The sequence below is a fragment of the Leptodactylus fuscus genome, chromosome 8, assembly GCF_031893055.1.
Source record: "Leptodactylus fuscus isolate aLepFus1 chromosome 8, aLepFus1.hap2, whole genome shotgun sequence".
In the NCBI taxonomy this organism is placed as follows: domain Eukaryota; kingdom Metazoa; phylum Chordata; class Amphibia; order Anura; family Leptodactylidae; genus Leptodactylus; species Leptodactylus fuscus.
Window position 1 is genome coordinate 55,013,472 of NC_134272.1, and position 18,130 is coordinate 55,031,601.

Genomic DNA, 18,130 nt, shown 5'->3' on the forward strand with positions numbered 1-18,130 from the left:
GTGAGGGGAGGTGGCTGTGAATGTGGGGGTCTCCACTTCGTTCATATATATGGGTTACTGAAAGAGCCAAGAAAGGCTAGGTCCACATCTGCATCAGTCTCCATTGGACTTTGTCCACCACCGCTTCCAGTTTCAAAATGTCTGACACCCTACAAACTCCAATATAGTCAATGGGTCCGCCAGGCTAATTGTGTAGCTGCTTCTTTAGCGGTCCTTGTTTTCCATTGTTCTGGTCCCCCAAAGGAACCGAACAATAGAGAGCAAGTGCGAATGTGAACCTACAGCTCTGCTGTTTTCTCATCTTGGATAGAGCGGCCAGCTTCATTCTAGATAGAACAGACACTTATCAGGTACTATACAGTGACCTGTAGATATTCCCATCTCTGATATTAATGATGGATCACTTTAATGACGTTAGTTGGGAAGGCATTTTTTTTTTCATAGTTGACTATAAGTGTATGTTCACACATTGCGGAATCAACTACAAGTTGTTTCAAAAGTTGACATTGAATCCATCTAAAATAAAGTATGACGTAAGGGTAACAAGGTTTTATAGACCCTTTATATGCTGCAGAAAATGGAAACAAATAACTTGGATGTGGCCATACTGTAGAAATCTGCAGAACGCAGCTAATGCAAATCTCCTTGTGTTTCAGACATGTTTGGAATGCTCATTAGAATCTGCATGTTAATACGAATGGATTCTACAGATGTGAATGTGGACTTAGTGATCATAATCCAGTAATATGCTAATATAACAATGCCTGAACTATTTTGGTACCTTTATCACATCTTTGCTCCTCATCATCGGTTAGGTCAATTACAGCCTTGACAGTTTTTCCCTGTTGGAGACACGCAAAGCTCTAGAATTATTTCATACTTATGAAAGCTATAACACAATGTATGAACAATATGACACAAACAACAGCTTTATACGCAGTGCCTACCGCTTGGGCCTTCTTCCTATGCTCCTTGATGGATTCCATGATTTTTTGCATGGCTAATAAAAGAAAAATATTGGTTATACTGGATATTATACATATCTATTCCAAATATGATCAAGGATGCTTGATGCTCTAGAGCAGTGATCCTAATCCAATGGTTCAAGAACCAAATGAGGCCCTAGGAGTTGTCAGCCTTACAATGAATGTCCAGCCATCATAATCTTGACATTCTTAGATCCAAAATTCTATGTGGATTAATTTCTTAATATATGACCACAGATATTGAAGGTCAAGTTTTCTGATATAGAGCTCCAGATCATCTGCATAGAGATACACCGGCTGAAAGTACCCACCACTGGAGGGAGCTTTCCGCACACTGTGTTATTAGTACATTGAATGAAACAGTAAGCTCTTAAAGGGGTATTTCCAACTCGCTTTCACCAACTTGCAGGCTGTTTGCTCTGTTCACTTCCTGGTTTTCTCAGTAAATTGGTGGGCGGAGTTTCACTTGCTATTTCACAGACAAAGCCAGCTCTGCTAGCTCTCTTCATAGCAGTGCATGTTTGCAGTCAGTAATGAGGGATAGTTTTAAATAAATTACCACAGTATCACTGGAAGATGCACAATATGAAGCTGATGTAGCAGAGCTGGATTTGTAAGGTGATGAGAATCCCAAACATACATGCTACAGGACCAAGAGTCAGCTTGCAATATACTCACTTTTAGGTCTGTAATTACATACAGAGGTAACAGACTCCCTGTCTCCGCCTTTACCAGCAAAATTCAATTAGCAGACTGATAAATGGAAAAGCTGGAGATAAACAGCTCAGAAATACAAGCTCACTCCAAGCACTCAGCTCCCCCTCCTGAGAGCAGGGAGCTACGTCACTTGTAATGGGCGGAGATATATGACCATCCCCAGGTCCGTGGTTATGGAAACACAGTGTAAACCATGAAGTGAATAATCTCAGATAGCAGCCAAACGAAGCAGTTTTGCTTAAGCAATCTATTTAGGAAAAGTCTTACAGTCACATAAGCTAGCAGTATAGATAGGATCCTTGAGATGGGGAAACCCCTTTAAAGAGGACCTTTAATGTCTTCTTGGACATGCGGTTTTATATAGGACGGTCTCTTGAGCCGGGGCACATAATGGGAAAGCCGACAGTGCATTGAATTCAGCACACTGTTGACTTTCTAGTGTTATATAAAACCGCCTGTGCAGAAGGACATGTAAGGTCTTCTGAAAATAAGCACATTTAGAGGGGTTTTAAAGAATTCTGCCTATGAGAATTTAGTGCTCTGTTTCAGAAAAGCAAAGCAAAGCTCTAACTATGATTAAGATCCACATGGTATTGGATTCTGAACTTTCATAGGCTAAAAAAGAAAAATGGTAATCAGATGAACATTTACTTTAAGTACTATTGTGCCCTACTAGAACCACCAAAGTCTTACTGAAACTTGGTAAGACCGTGAACTCAGAACTGCTTATCCACTTTAATGGCCTGCCACAGATACTGGTCTGTTACTGAATGCTAAAGTAATTCTTCGATATAGTGAGTATACCCTAAGCCATAATAGAAGCAAACAGAACACACTATGAAATCCTCTAAGGGCGGGTTCACACCTGCGCCAGGTCTCCACTTTGGGGTTTCCATCTCCTGCCGAGAGAAACTGGACAGGAGACGGAAACCCGGCAGTAAGTTTTCAAACCCATTCACTTGAATGGTTTTGCAACGTGACCGCCTGTGAGCGTCTTCTGCCTCTCCCCGGCGAAACTGTTTTTTTTTTCCAACCAGACACAAAGTTGGACATGCAAGACTTTGTGTCCGGTTTTAAAAAAAAGGTTTCTCCACAGAGAGGCAGAAGACGCTCACTGACCAACACACGGACCAAGTGAATCTAGCTTTAATTGAACCCAGGTACTAACAACCTTGATTAAATCATCAATCAGCAAGTGTTCCCATTTCTACAAAAGTCAACATTTTGGCAGTTTGCTGGTTTGGTGCATTCAGATATGTGTAACACTAAGCTAAAAAAAGAGACATCAGGAATGATCTTAGAAAATCAATTGTTGTGGCCCACCAATCTGGGAACGGTTATAATGACATTTTCAATCAATTTAAAGATCATTATTCCAGAGGGTGAAATATATTCTCTGGTGGAAAACAGCTACAGGATCTGGGCACATTCATTATGTCAGTCATGAACTAAATACAGTTAGGGCCAGAAATATTTGGACAGTGACACAATTTTCGCGAGTTGGGCTCTGCATACCACCACATTGGTTTTGAAATGAAACCTCTACAACAGAATTCAAGTGCAGATTGTAACGTTTAATTTGAAGGGTTGAACAAAAATATCTGATAGAAAATGTAGGAATTGTACACATTTCTTTACAAACACTCCACATTTTAGGAGCTCAAAAGTAATTGGACAAATAAACATAACCCAAACAAAATATTTTTTTTTTCAATATTTTGTTGCGAATCCTTTGGAGGCAATCACTGCCTTAAGTCTAGAACCCATGGACATCACCAAACGCTGGGTTTCCTCCTTCTTAATGCTTTGCCAGGCCTTTACAGCCGCAGCCTTCAGGTCTTGCTTGTTTGTGGGTCTTTCCGCCTTAAGTCTGGATTTGAGCAAGTGAAATGCATGCTCAATTGGGTTAAGATCTGGTGATTGACTTGGCCATTGCAGAATGTTCCACTTTTTTGCACTCATGAACTCCTGGGTAGCTTTGGCTGTATGCTTGGGGTCGTTGTCCATCTGTACTATGAAGCGCCGTCCGATCAACTTGGCAGCATTTGGCTGAATCTGGGCTGAAAGTATATCCCGGTACACTTCAGAATTCATCCGGCTACTCTTGTCTGCTGTTATGTCATCAATAAACACAAGTGACACAGTGCCATTGAAAGCCATGCATGCCCATGCCATCACGTTGCCTCCACCATGTTTTACAGAGGATGTGGTGTGCCTTGGATCATGTGCCGTTCTCTTTCTTCTCCAAACTTTTTTCTTCCCATCATTCTGGTACAGGTTGATCTTTGTCTCATCTGTCCATAGAATACTTTTCCAGAACTGAGCTGGCTTCTTGAGGTGTTTTTCAGCAAATTTAACTCTGGCCTGTCTATTTTTGGAATTGATGAATGGTTTGCATCTAGATGTGAACCCTTTGTATTTACTTTCATGGAGTGTTCTCTTTACTGTTGACTTAGAGACAGATACACCTACTTCACTGAGAGTGTTCTGGACTTCAGTTGATGTTGAGAACGGGTTCTTCTTGACCAAAGAAAGTATGCGGCGATCATCCACCACTGTTGTCATCCGTGGACGCCCAGGCCTTTTTGAGTTCCCAAGCTCACCAGTCAATTCCTTTTTTCTTAGAATGTACCCAACTGTTGATTTTGCTACTCCAAGCATGTCTGCTATCTCTCTGATGGATTTTTTCTTTTTTTTCAGCCTCAGGATGTTCTGCTTCACCTCAATTGAGAGTTCCTTTGACCGCATGTTGTCTGGTCACAGCAACAGCTTCCAAATGCAAAACCACACACCTGGAATCAACCCCAGACCTTTTAACTACTTCATTGATTACAGGTTTACGAGGGAGATGCCTTCAGAGTTAATTGCAGCCCTTAGAGTCCATTGTCCAATTACTTTTGGTCCCTTGAAAAAGAGGAGGCTATGCATTACAGAGCTATGATTCCTAAACCCTTTCTCCGATTTGGATGTGGAAACTCTCATATTGCAGCTGGGAGTGTGCACTTTCAGCCCATATTATATATATATATATAATTGTATTTCTGAACATGTTTTAGTAAACAGCTAAAATAACAAAACTTGTGTCACTGTCCAAATATTTCTGGCCCTAACTGTATTATCAGAAAAAAAAGGGGATAAAGTGAGTATCCAAAAAATATAGGGTAGCAAATTAAAACTCAAAAGCTTTTATTAATACCCGCTAAAACATTTACTATAAAATTGCTCCCCCACAAGTGAACCACCATCACCTATCACAATGTAGGATAGCTAGACTACAGATAGTCGCATAGGTCTGATTGGGGGTATAGTAGCCAACACAGATATTCCAGCTACTAGGATGTCAAGGGGAAAGAAATAAATAAACAAGGATCCTCCCACTCCTTTCCTCAGATCCCTTCAACACCCCATATCAGATCCAATGTGTAAGTTGCTTTTGGGAGATACACAGGACGCTCTTATATTCTTTTTTACCCCTGCGGTCAGTGTTTATTTATGAAAACCTCTAAATGATAGGGGGTGCTTGGTTATCAAGGCGTAAGTGAATAGTTTTGCCCTCACTAGTGTATTCTGTCTGCATTGGAACATCAGTATACCTACCGTTCAGTGGCTGCTTACTAGCCCTGTATATATGTCCTGGATATATATAGTTTACATGGTGGAGGTTTGGCTTATAAAATGAGCCGATCTCCTTGGCGGCATGCAAGGGTTAAACTTAGTGTGCATGCACGGCCTGATCTGAAGGAGAAATAGGTTCTGGAGGCAGGATGTTGATTGGCCAGAGCCCCAGTGAGAGGGCGGAGCCTCTCCTTTAAAAGATCTGATGTCTCCACTCTCACTCATGGCTGCAAAAAAATGCCAAGGGGGGAGCGGGGCAGTGACTAGGCTCTCCTTGTTTTGAAACAATCACTTATTTTAGGAAGTGGCAAGCTATCTTAGAGAAGCCTCTGATGAATTACTTGCAGTGAGCAGTAAGGAAACATGTCAGGCTGTTACCAGTGAAGCTAACATTGCTGAAAAGTTAAGCAGTTAGCATTGCCAAGAGCTGAGGGCCAGGAACTCAGGGCTAATAGTGCTGTGAATTTAGGCAGTTATCAGTGCCTGGAGCTATTAGTGTTAGTGTGAGAGTCCAGGCAGCTAAAGGCAAACTGAGTGTAGCAAGTGGAATACTCTGCTATATTTACATTGCTGTTTTAAATAGTTAGAAACATTGTAAACAGCTAGTTTAGTTGCTATTTATACTGACACAGGAGTGAGATAACAAAAGAATATAAGAGCATCCTGTGTATCTCCCAAAAGCAACTTACACATTGGATCTGATATGGGGTGTTGAAGGGATCTGAGGAAAGGAGTGGGAGGATCCTTGTTTATTTATTTCTTTCCCCTTGACATCCTAGTAGCTGGAATATCTGTGTTGGCTACTATACCCCCAATCAGACCTATGCGACTATCTGTAGTCTAGCTATCCTACATTGTGATAGGTGATGGTGGTTCACTTGTGGGGGAGCAATTTTATAGTAAATGTTTTAGCGGGTATTAATAAAAGCTTTAGAGTTTTAAATTTGCTACCCTATATTTTTTGGATACTCACTTTATCCCCTTTTTTTTCTAAAAATATTAATTTATAGGGAAACTCTCATTAAATATTTCTTGTTATACTAACTGTATTATCACTATATAATAAATCAAATGTGAGAATATTTAACTAAAGGCTAAATCTTGGCTGAGACTGGGTCAAACAACAGGACAAAGCAGTGAACATTATGCAGCAAACCATTACTTCAGGTTATTACTGCCACAGGTGGTTGTAGACATTATTGATTCTGGGGTGGACGCTGGAGTTAAAACAAGATTTTAACGGAAAAAAAAAAAATGTCATCTTCTATTTCCTGGCCCAATTCTGTAAAACATATGTAGGGTCAAAATACTCAGTATACCCCTTGGTAGTACCATATATACTCGAGTAGCCTGGGATCGGGGGGGATGCAGCAGCTACTGGAAAATTTCAAAAATTGAAATAGATACCAATAAAATTGCATTAACTGAGACATCAGTAGGTTAAATGTTTTTGAATATTTACTTCAAAGAAAAACAGTAAACTAGTAAGCTAGCTTAGTAACTGGAAAGAAGGCTTAACAAAAACAATATTAGCTCCTGGTCGTCCATTCCAAATTTCTTCCAGTCTTTTTTTTTGTTTGTTCAGTCTTCATCCATCCATCCATCCAGTGTACACGCACTGTAATTCATGGTGGAAATTTTCTCCACTTCTGTGACATCTTTGTTCTTTACCTCAAACATAAGGCAAATCTATTCATAAAGCGGGTACACCATCCTGCTGACGCAACAAAATTTTCACTGCCTGGTGTTCTTAGTGTGTCATATTGAGCCATCTGAAGGGCACGTAAGCGTATTTCCATGCGTGTTACGCAGTAACCATTTTGACGACACTCCATAACCCATTTATGTAATTCAGTCTCTAGAGCTTCATATGGAGACGTTAAACCACGTCGAGCTTTTTTTGCCTTTGGAATCTTTTCCAAGTTCGCTTTCATTTTCCGCCACTCCCTCACTTGTTTTTCGTTAACACAAAATTCGCTACTTGCAATACCGTTATTGCTTTCTTCTGCTCTTGACACAACCTTAAGTTTGAAACCAGCTTCGTATGACCTGCGTTTGTGTTTTGGTCCAGGATTAGAAATACTGGGATCCATTTCTATCAGGATAAAATAAAAATAAAAAAAAAAAAGACTGATATCATAAGCCTTACTCCAAAAATAAGGCGTAGTTATAGTTCTTAAGGTACAGGTCAATTTACTGTAACAGTAGGCCGGCTTCAGGTTTGTGTGGGCCCTTGGGCGATAGAGCCATACTCTTCCCCATATATCATACGACATATGGGGTACAAACATCTGTAGGGTCAAAGTGCTCCTTATAACTCTTGATAAATTCCTTGAGTGGTGTATTTTCTTAAACGGGATAATTTAATGTTTTGTTGTTTTTTTTTTTTTGTTCTGGTGCCTCATTTGCTCTGCAAATGCAACATGGCACCTGAAAACGCTTCAAGTAATATGTGCCTTCCGAAAGCTCAATGTCGCTCCTTCCCTTTCTGCGTCCCGTCATGTGCCCAAAGAGCAAGTTACATCAACACATGTGGAATATTTGTACTCGAGAGAAATTGTACAACAAACTATGGGATGTATTTTCTTCTTTAACCCCTTGTGAATGTCCAAATTTTAGGTTTATAGAAATAGAGTATTGAAAAAAAAATTTAAATGTAGATTTTTCACCTTTATTTTGCTTTATATTCCTGTGAAGCGTTTAAAGGGTTAAACTTCTTAAATGCTGTCTTGAATTGTTTTGGTGGTGCAGTTTTAAAAAGGGGGTGATTAATGGGGGTTTCTAATACAAAGACCTTTCAAAGCCCCTTTGGACCTGAATTAGTACCTTAAAAAAATTGCTTTCGGAATTTCTCTTGAAAATTCCTGTTAGACTGTAAGCCTCATAACGTCCCCCCCAAAAAAAAATTAACTGAACGTTTAAAATTTGAAGTCAACATAAAGCAGAAAGAGGATACCGTAATTTCAAACTTTGAAAATCGCATATTTTTCTGAATTTTTTTTTTAATGTATATTGTGAGCCCCACATAGGTATCACAACATACTTTTTTTTTTTCCCCTATCACTATGGCTTTGTAGAATGGGAGGAAATCCATGCAAACATGGGGAGAACATACAAACTTCTTGCAGATGATGTTCCTGGAGGGATTCAAACCCAGGACTCCAGCGCTGCAAGGGTGCCACCGTGTTGCCCCCTATTTTTTCAGAATTTTCACAAAATTTCCTATTCTTTCATTTCTTTTTAAATATGTTATAATACAAAAAAAAAAACCAAAAAAACAAAAACAAAACCTGAACACGATAAAACCGAAAAAAAACCCACAGAACTCAAACAAAGGCCAGTAGCGACTACTATATAGCATTTCACTAGTAAACACATTGCAACCAGTTAACATATTTTAGAGCTTCATACCTGCACTGTCCACTTTTTTAGGATTGTTGTTTCGATTTTCTGGATTGCTGAAAAGAAAAATCAGTGAATTTATTTTAACTTTTTTATAATAATAAGAAAAGTGAAACATTGAGCAGCATAAACAGGGAATCCAAATACTAGAATATATATTCAAAAAGGAGTAATGTTTCTCATTTGGGAAGAGACTGGTGCAGGGACTTATTAGGCCATGTACGCCCCACTAAATATTCTGGGCAAGGAATACAAATAACTCAGTGGTGAAAAAGGGGAATTTGCTCTTTGAAAAGCAAATAAACAAAGACCAGTTTATGTTGAATTAGGTTCCCCTATACACATTACCTATATCCTACCTTAACCCAGTTATTTAAAAAATAAACCAGACCTCAGGATGGTAATCATATAAACCAATATACTGCAAAAAAATAAAAAAAGCTCTCAGACAGCTAATATATATATATATATATATATATATATATATATATATATATATATATATATATATATATACACACACACAAATTATTTTTTTTCTTTGAATGGTCTCCCTTAAAATACTATATTTTATTACCGGACAATGTCTCACCATAAATTAACAACTTTTTTTTTTTAAACTGAGTTTCTGCATTACAGATATTTGAGAAGAATTAGATTATTTTTTTTTTTTTTTTTTTTTAATTCTTATTAACCAGTATTTTACCTGTCTGTCTATCTATATAAACACACACATACATACATACAAACACACACACCTATATATACTACATATACCGTATTTTTTGGACTATACGACACATTTTTTTTTCCCTCCAAATTTGGGAGGAAAATGGGGCTGCATCTTATAGTCAGTGTGTGTGGGGGGAGAGGAAGGTGCAGAGAATCGGGAACGCAGCATCACCCCACTCCTGCTGCCACCAGCTTCCTACAGCAGCAGGAGTGGGGTGATGCTGTGTGCTCTGGGCTTGTCCCGGATGAGTGAACCGTTCAAACAGCGTCACACCTGCCATGAGGTGACCTGAAGCGACCGCTTCAGGCGGCGCTATGCCAGGGCCCCAGGGAGGGCGGCATTTTGCTTCCCTAAGCCAGTCCAGGACAAACTGTCCTGCACTGGCTTTGCACCAAGCAGCCTCCCCTCACGCTCAGGCAGAGAGCAGGTCTTCTCCGTGCCTGCGCTCTGCCTGCGAATGGCGCTAAGCCCCGCCCCTTTCACCAAGTCCCGCTCTGCCACGCCCCCTCCTCCCCAGGGGGGGGGGGGGCGGCTTTCTATTGTTTGCTTCGGGCGGTGAAAGGGGTAGGTTCACCCCTGCGTTCAAATACAGGTGTATGTGACAGGACTGGCGCCATAATGTACTTATGTGGACCAGCCACATGTGTACAGAGCAACTATTGAACTGGAGGTAAAAATATTTTACGGTTGAGGGTCACCACAACATGAGGAACTGTATTAAAGGGTTGAGGCATTAGTAAGGTTATGAACCACTGCATTAAAAGGTATGTGCCTGTTATGGACATTTATTGCCTAGACACAATCCAGGGCAGGCATGTCAAACATGCGTCCCGAGGGCCGCATGTGGCCCTTTACAGGCATATCTGCGGCCCTCACAAAAGTCTCAAACTTTATCTCAAAGTTTGAGACTTTTGTGCGGGCCGCAGATGTACAAAACTCACAATCAGCACTTCCGGCTCTTCATTCATTGGCCCATATCCCTGCATATGACCTGATTACGTGATCAGCGGCTGCTGTTCACATAAGCAGGTCATATGCAGGGATATGCAGCGCCGCACCTCTCATGAAGCGACCGCTTCAGGCGGCGCTATGCCGGGGCCCGGGGGGGGGGACGGCATTTTTTGACCTAAGCCAGTCCAGGACAAACTGTCCTGGACTGGCTTAGTGTCACTGTCTCGACAGGGAAAGTGAGCGGTGGATTGGGGCGATCCTGCTGGACACAGCGCTGCTCCAGCAGCCGCCCCTCACCCTTCGCAGAGAGCAGGTCCCCCTGCCTGCTCTCTGCCTGCTCCGTCCCCTCCTCCCCACACGCCGGGTGACGTGGCCACATAATCAGGCCCGCACCCGACGTGTGCCTGCATCCTACGCGGTCTCACAAGACCGCTGCGCAGGCTGAAGAGCAGAAGCAGGTAAGCTTCTGCAGAAGAAATTTTCCAAATTTTTCAGTGATTTTTCAAGTATTTAACCCCAATCCTACGGATAGGGGATAAATAGTAGATTTATGATGATGGGGGGTTGGAGTGCTGAGGAAGGGTTGGGGTGCTGGGGGAGGGGGGCTTTCTGATGTCTGTCTGGCCCTTCCTTGGGCTTGAGAACTGTTTTTTTTCCCACCCACCTTGTAATTCTTTCACTTGCAGGTTAATTGGAGCATTACATTCTGTAGTGCTCCAATTAACCCCCAAGTGCAAGAATTGCAAGTGGGTGGGAAAAAACAGTCCTCAGGCCCAAGGAAGGGCCAGACATCCAGAAGCCCCCCTCCCCCAGCCCCCCCCCCCCCAGCACTCCAACCCTTCCCCAGCACTGCAACACAATAATGGTGTCAGCCAGCTTTAACTGAGGTGCCATTTTATCAGCAATCACAGGCACCCGGAGCAAGATTCGGGGCCTGCGTGCATTTTTATGGCAGCTGGGAGACTTGTGAGGCTCCAGCTTGTCATTCTATACTTTCTATTGTAGGCTACTCTATGTAGCCTGCAATAGAAATGCCGGATTTTTGCGATGCATGGTATCCATGGTATGGATCAGTCTCCTAGGCCCTAGCCATTAGCTGCTGTGTGCGGCCCTCGCAACAACCTCTTGTTACTCATGTGGCCCTCGGGGTACCCTGAGTTTGACATGCCTGATCCAGGGGATAAGTGTCCGATCGCTGAGGGCCCCTTCAGGCCTCCTTGTAAATGGAGCGCCGACAAGTACTCCATTCACTTCTACAGGGCTGCGGGTATTGAGAGATTACAGTGCAGTGGAAATAATCACAAACCCTGTAACCACTTCATGACGGGCCATTTTTCCTACTTCAGAACCAGGCACGTTCTATTTTTTGGTACATGCGAGTTTGAAAGCTACAATTCTTTTTTGCTCAGCATATGCAAAACATTTTTGTCTGTTTTTGCTGTCATTTTTAGTTTTGCATATTACTTTACCTGTTTTAATATCTGAGAAAATAGGGAAATAAACACAAAACAAAAACACAACACACCACAAAAAGAAGGGAAGGAGTTTGGTTTTCACATATTTCAAGTTTTTTTTCTTCTTTTCCCAATACCACAAAATGATCAAATATTTTTTATTTTTTTTTTTACAAGCTGTCTGGATCAGGGAAGCGCTGCCGCTTACCTCTCAGGAGCGATGGTAGTGCCTTCATTTCTCCAAACAATTCATTTGCATATTGACAAAACCGACAATATCCCAGGAATAGGAATCTAAATTTTGTCAGTATGCAAATGAGCTCCTTGGAGCAACGAGGGCATTACTGTTGATCAAAAGGATTCATTTACGGATTGACAAAAAAGGTGAAGTCTTGGCAATGGAGACAAAGATTCACAAAGGGGCAAACATGGATGACCCTAACATAACGATCTTATTGACTTGATAAGCTGGGTTCTGGTGACAAATTCCTTTTAATGCCTGAAAAAAAATCAGAACTAGCAGCTTGAGATGCTGGAACTGACGCAACACTTCATATTGTCCGGGGAAAGGTAAGACTATACTAACAATACTAATCTGCAGCAATAAATGCATTTTATTACAGAGCTAAGTACAACATTGACAGCATTGGGGTGCAGTCTCACCTTGGCTGCTCAGACTCATTATCACTAAGTACAACAAGGTCTGCGCTACTGCTGGTGGGATTTGGTGCAGGAGATGTTCCTGGAAGGGAGCCTGTGGTTTCTATAGCTGGAAGGATTGAAGAAGACGCACTGGATGCTGCATTTGTGTTGTGGAGCTGTGGGAACAAAAGAGGTAATGCATAAAAAGGTCTGCTATTATCTAGGTATCGTGGTAGAATTAGGACACATTTAGGCTAAGGCCCCACGGGCCGTAGTCGCAGCGCTAAAGCGCTGCGGAAAGAACCGCTGCGTGATCACATTGTGGTTCATTCCGCAACGCTCTTAAGAGAAAGTTCACAAAGTTTTCCGCTGCAGACTTTCTCTTAACATTATATCTACAGGAAAGCCGCCAGCGTTTCTGTAGATATAATTGACATGCTGCAATTTGAAAAGCCGCAATGGCTTTGAAAATCATAGCTTGTCCGCGCTGCGATTTCTTCCGCAAAGTGGGGATGGGATCTGCATGAATCCCATCCACTTTGCCTGCACTGTACAATGCTACAATTTTTCCCGCAGTTGCAGCATTTAGGTCCCGTGGGGCCCCAGCCTTAGCCCTTCAAGTGAATAAATGGTCTTATTTTTAATTTTTTATTAAAAACCAGATGAAACATCACTTTTTTTCTAAACTGTATTTTCTGATTGTAGATTTATTTTTTTCTATTTTCTGTACATGATTATGGGGGCAGCCATCCCGCCCAAGCATCTCCTTTGCTCAGGTTAACAGCAATTAGTGATATGCTTTACAGCATAGTCATGGCCATAGTCTGGAGCTGACTCACTAAATTCTATGGGAGAATTTTCTATACATATTCTGTGCAGAGACTGAGTAGATAAGCTGTGACATCATGTATTGTCAGCAGTGTTTGCAACGCAGGGTGTTTTGTGAGGTTATCTATAGTGGCGTTACCGTTAATTGTAATCCTGTCTGTGGCTGCCATAAAGAAAACCCCTACAAAATTTGCAAGCAATTTTTCAGACGTACAAGGTGTAGTGGCCAGAGCGAAAATTGCAGAATTTAGAAAGACATGAAAAACCTTTTAAAATATCATCAAAAATATGTTTAAAGGGGTTGTCCCATCACAAGGATCCTATCTATACTGCTTGTTAATGTGGATTTAAGACTTTTCCTAAATACATTGCTTCAGCAAAACTGCTTTGTTTGTCCACTATCTTAATTTATTCACTTCATTGTTGACTCTGCGTTTCTATGGCCCTTGGGATTATCTGCTCAAATGTGAAGTGACATAGCTGCCTGCTCTCAGGGGGGAGGGAGAGGGGAGCTGTTCCTGTGTCTACACCACACATGTGACCTAGCTCCCTGCTCTCAGATAAAGGAGGGGGGAAATGAGTGCTGCTTTCTTATATAAAACAGTCTAAATCAGAGGTTCTCAAACTTATTTTGTCTACCGCCCACTTCGAGAATTAATTATTTTCTAGCGCCCCCCCCAAATTTTTTTACTTTACTACATCTTAAGAATCACAAGCGCAGTCATTATGTTAATAATTAAATTATGCGTGTCATGTGAAAATAAGACTTTCTGATGAGGGTAATGTAAAACACCATTTTGTAATATTAGGAAAACATTTATTCATGTTATTAAAACAAACATTTCAATTTTAAAACTAATCTAATGTGAAGCTCCGCCCACCACATAGCGTGATCCTATGGGATAACTGAAGGGCCTGTGATGTCATCAAAAGGTCCTGTAGACTTGGATTTACCTTGTACGGAGTTTCCTAAAGGACCTGGCTCCTCTGCCCACTAGCAGCCTGCTCTATATAATAAAGCTTTATCCTAGTGAACAGAGAGACCAGGTCCTTTAGCCCAGTAGGATTTAGACTGCTTTATATAAGAAAGCAGCACTTATTCCACACACCCCCCTCTATGTCACAGCAGGGAGCTAGGTGATGTGTATGTGTGGTGCAGACACAGGCTGGCTCCATACACTCAGCCCCCCCCCTCTCTCCCCCCACACAGCAGGGAGCTACGTCATGTGGCTCCCTCAGCAATGAGCAGGGGGTCAGGTGCTAGTGTCCATAATGAACTGAATAAAGTAAGATAGTGGACAAACAAAGCAGTTTTGCTGAAGCAGTGTATTTAGGAAAAGTCTTAAATCCACATTAAACAAGCAGTATAGATAGAATCATTGTTATGATACCACCCCTTTAAATTAGCCATCGCCCCCCTAAACCGCTTCAACGCCCCCCAATCTTCTCTGTGCCCTTTACTGCCCCCCCTATAGGCCTCCAGCGCCCACAAGGGGGCGTTATCGCCCACTTTGAGAAAGACTGGTCTAAATCCTAGTGGGCTAAAGAACCTGGTCCCTTTGCTCACTAGGATTTAGCCGACTCTATATAGAACAAGCCAAATCCAAGTGTTACAGGACCTTTGATGACATCACAGGCCCTTCAGTCGTCCCATAGGATCACGCTATGTGGTGAGTAGAGCTACACGCTAATTTGGGGGCAGAGCTAAACTGGAGGTAGTCAGACAGTATGGCTTTGCATATGAAACCCCGCCCACCAACTGACATCGAAAACCAGAAAGAAGTTTTTGCAGCAGCGAAGACTGGTGAGTAAGGGACATGGGAATATCCCTTTAACATGAAATCTTTTTAAAAAGGATTTTCTTGAGATACATTTTCTCTCTCATCATCAGGACCTTTACTACTAAATGGAGACTGTGCTGCTTCTGTGGAAAACCACACACTAAAGTCAATGGATAAACTGTGGCGGATAGAGAATTCCAAGACAAAGTGCAATGTTCTGCATACTTTACATTGATGGGACAGCCCTTCTGACTATTGTGGTATATTACAGTGTTACTTTTATATGATACAAGCGCCTTATCTGCTCATCTTTAAAGAGGACCTTTCACCACTTCTGTGTTGTTGTTGCTCCTATGATTCTGGCATATTTGGAATTCTTTCTCCAGCCCCCTCTGTTCCTAAGCAATCAGTGCTGTTAGTTTTGGTGTCTGGTACACTATTTAGGCTCTATACTGTCAGGAGGGCGGTGTCAGAACAACGGGGCGTGAATCTGAGCTCTGACACTGGCTGCCTATGATTCGAGATCTGAATCACACCCACTCTCCTGCCTGACCATACACACCCTAAGTATCACATCAGGCACCAAAACTAGCTGCACCCATTGCCAGGGAATGGAATTTTTCCTCTAGCCTCTGCCAACCATCTTGGAATCAGTGGAGCTGCATCTAGTAAAGGTTGCTAAAAACTGGAGATGGTGAAAGGCCCCCCAAGTTTCCCTTGATAATACATATATCAATTTTTTTTGATGAAAGTTAGTTCATTAGGGAGAGTGGGGAGCCGGAAAAGAGATCAATAAATGGACAAAGAAGTTTTTTTCTCTGATAAGACATGACAAACTTTCTTGTATTCACTTGTACTACTGATTCCTGTAAGTTTGTTAAAGCAATAGTGGCCATTTAAAGAGTTTTTCTGTTTTTTATGATACTGATCAACATCAGATTGGTGGATTCCAACACACAAGACTCCTCCTCAATCAGATGTATTCAATAGTCTCTTGTGTTGGAACTATGCAGTTTACAGATTCGGAAGCAGACACCTCCATACATTCTGTACCGTCCATGCCGTTCTATTGCCGCTCAGCTCCCATTCACTTGATTTGGAGCAGAGTGTCGGTAATTGGGCATGTGACATCCACAGTGTTCACAGATGTCTACTCCTGGCTCCATACACCACATAGTCCCAGCGTTGGAGTCTGCCAAGAACAGCTGATTGTGAAGATTGGGGGATGTCGGACCCACCAATGTGATCAATAGTTGACCATCATATAGTATTATATAAGCCATGTCATTTTTTTGGCAAGTCAAATTTCTTTCTTTCCGAGTGGCTATACTTGCTGGCAAAGTATCTTAAAAAAATGTAAGTGTGGTGCTGGGCATGTATACTGAGATTTACTGCAAATATACGCATAGTATACATCAGTAAAGCTTTGGTACAGCTGTAGTCATGTAACTACTTATAGTGTTTTCACTCCTGTACACTGTGGTTGAATGAACTTAGTTTGACAAATCATGTCTTACCTCCGTACTTGAAGTTGTCAGATTAGTTGAGCAAGTGCCTAACTGTTTCTGAAGGATTACTGCACATTTAATGCGTCTTTCCAGTCTCCTGAGGCTCCTCTGTAATAATAAAAAAATAAAAAATTGTCAAAAAAAAAAAGTTTTTAACCATCAGCCTGTGATTTAAGTAGTTTTATAGCAAAACACAGTTAAAAAGGGTTGGCCACTTTCAGACCAATACTCTGTATAACGAAAAGTTGAACAAATTTCCAATATACTTTCTGCATTAATTCCTCACAGTTTTCTAGAGCTTTGCTTGTTAATCATTCGTTCTGCTTAATGACAGTGGATAAAATTCAGTCCATGGTCATGTGATTAAAGGGGCTCTATCATTGGGAAAAGTCATTTTTAACTAAACATGTACTTGCATAGCCTTAAGAAAGGCTATTCCACACCTACCTTTTGCATGTTAATCCCCTCAGTAGTTTTTGAATAATAGAATATATAGAAGACCGGCTCACCCACTTGTCATTTGAATTTCATAGTCCGGAATGCACGGACACCGATGGACTCCACTCGGTAGCTCAAACCAAATATGTGAAGAAACTCCAGCAATCTCCGGATGTAGTAAAAAACTCCAACTTTATTATGTCATATTAAAAAACTTCAGTCTGTATGCTTGAAGTGACCGCAACAGTTGACTTGGCGTATCATAGATGAAAAAAAAGCCTACGCATTTCAGATTAGATCCTTCATCATGGCATAATAACATGACACAATAAAGTTGGAGTTTTTTACTACATCCGGAGATTGCTGGAGTTTCTTCACATGTTTAGTTTTTGATTAAGCCCGTTTTTATTCATATACTAATTAGCTTCCAGTGAGCACCAGAAGTCTCAGCGAGCACTGTCTGCTATGTGTGTGTGAGAGAGCAGGGAGTCAGCAGCAGCCTGTGCTGTACACACATAGCAGAGAGTGCTCGATGAGACTCCTGTGCTCGCTGGAGGGTAATTAGCATGTGAATAAAAATGGGCTTATTCAAAAACTACTCAGGGGATTCACATACAAAAGGAATGTTTGGAATAGCCGGCCATTTTGGGGTGGCCTCTATATGTTCCTGTATAGAACTACAAGAGCAAGAGAAGCCAGAAGAGGCGGAGTTGCTGCAGAAGAAGGAGGCGGCGCAGGAAAGAGCTCTGGGCAGCAATGGCGATGCGCTCATCAGCCTTTCAGCGCTGGGGCCCGTCCTCATTGCTGCAGAAAGCTCATTTGCATACCGGTTAAAACCGGTATTTCTACGGAACGGCGTGGCGGAGACCACGTCTAAAGGTAGGAGACGAATAGCCTTTCTTAAGGCTATTCCGACGAGTTCATTAGAAAAAAAAGGTAGTTTAATGGTAGAATCCCTTTAAAGTGTATGACCAGCTCAGACATGCAACACCAGTCGTTCATCTCTGCATGGAGTGAGAATGTTTATGACAGTGGCATGTCTATTCCTTCCAGTTGACACAAAACTGATGTACTT

General features: G+C 41.7%; 1 protein-coding gene across 2 annotated transcripts in view; it reads right to left on the bottom strand.

Moving 5' to 3' along the window:
* ATF7IP2 (activating transcription factor 7 interacting protein 2) overlaps positions 1-18,130 on the bottom strand; it is a 34,026-nt gene that overhangs the window by 2,698 nt on the left and 13,198 nt on the right. For both annotated transcript variants that reach the window (XM_075285949.1, XM_075285948.1), the window contains exons 5-9: positions 16,627-16,725; positions 12,522-12,676; positions 8,730-8,776; positions 948-1,000; positions 782-842 (exon numbers count right to left, since the gene is read on the bottom strand). In XM_075285949.1, coding sequence (XP_075142050.1) covers positions 782-842; positions 948-1,000; positions 8,730-8,776; positions 12,522-12,676; positions 16,627-16,725 — 415 coding nt within the window. The remainder of the gene's footprint in view (positions 1-781; positions 843-947; positions 1,001-8,729; positions 8,777-12,521; positions 12,677-16,626; positions 16,726-18,130) is intronic.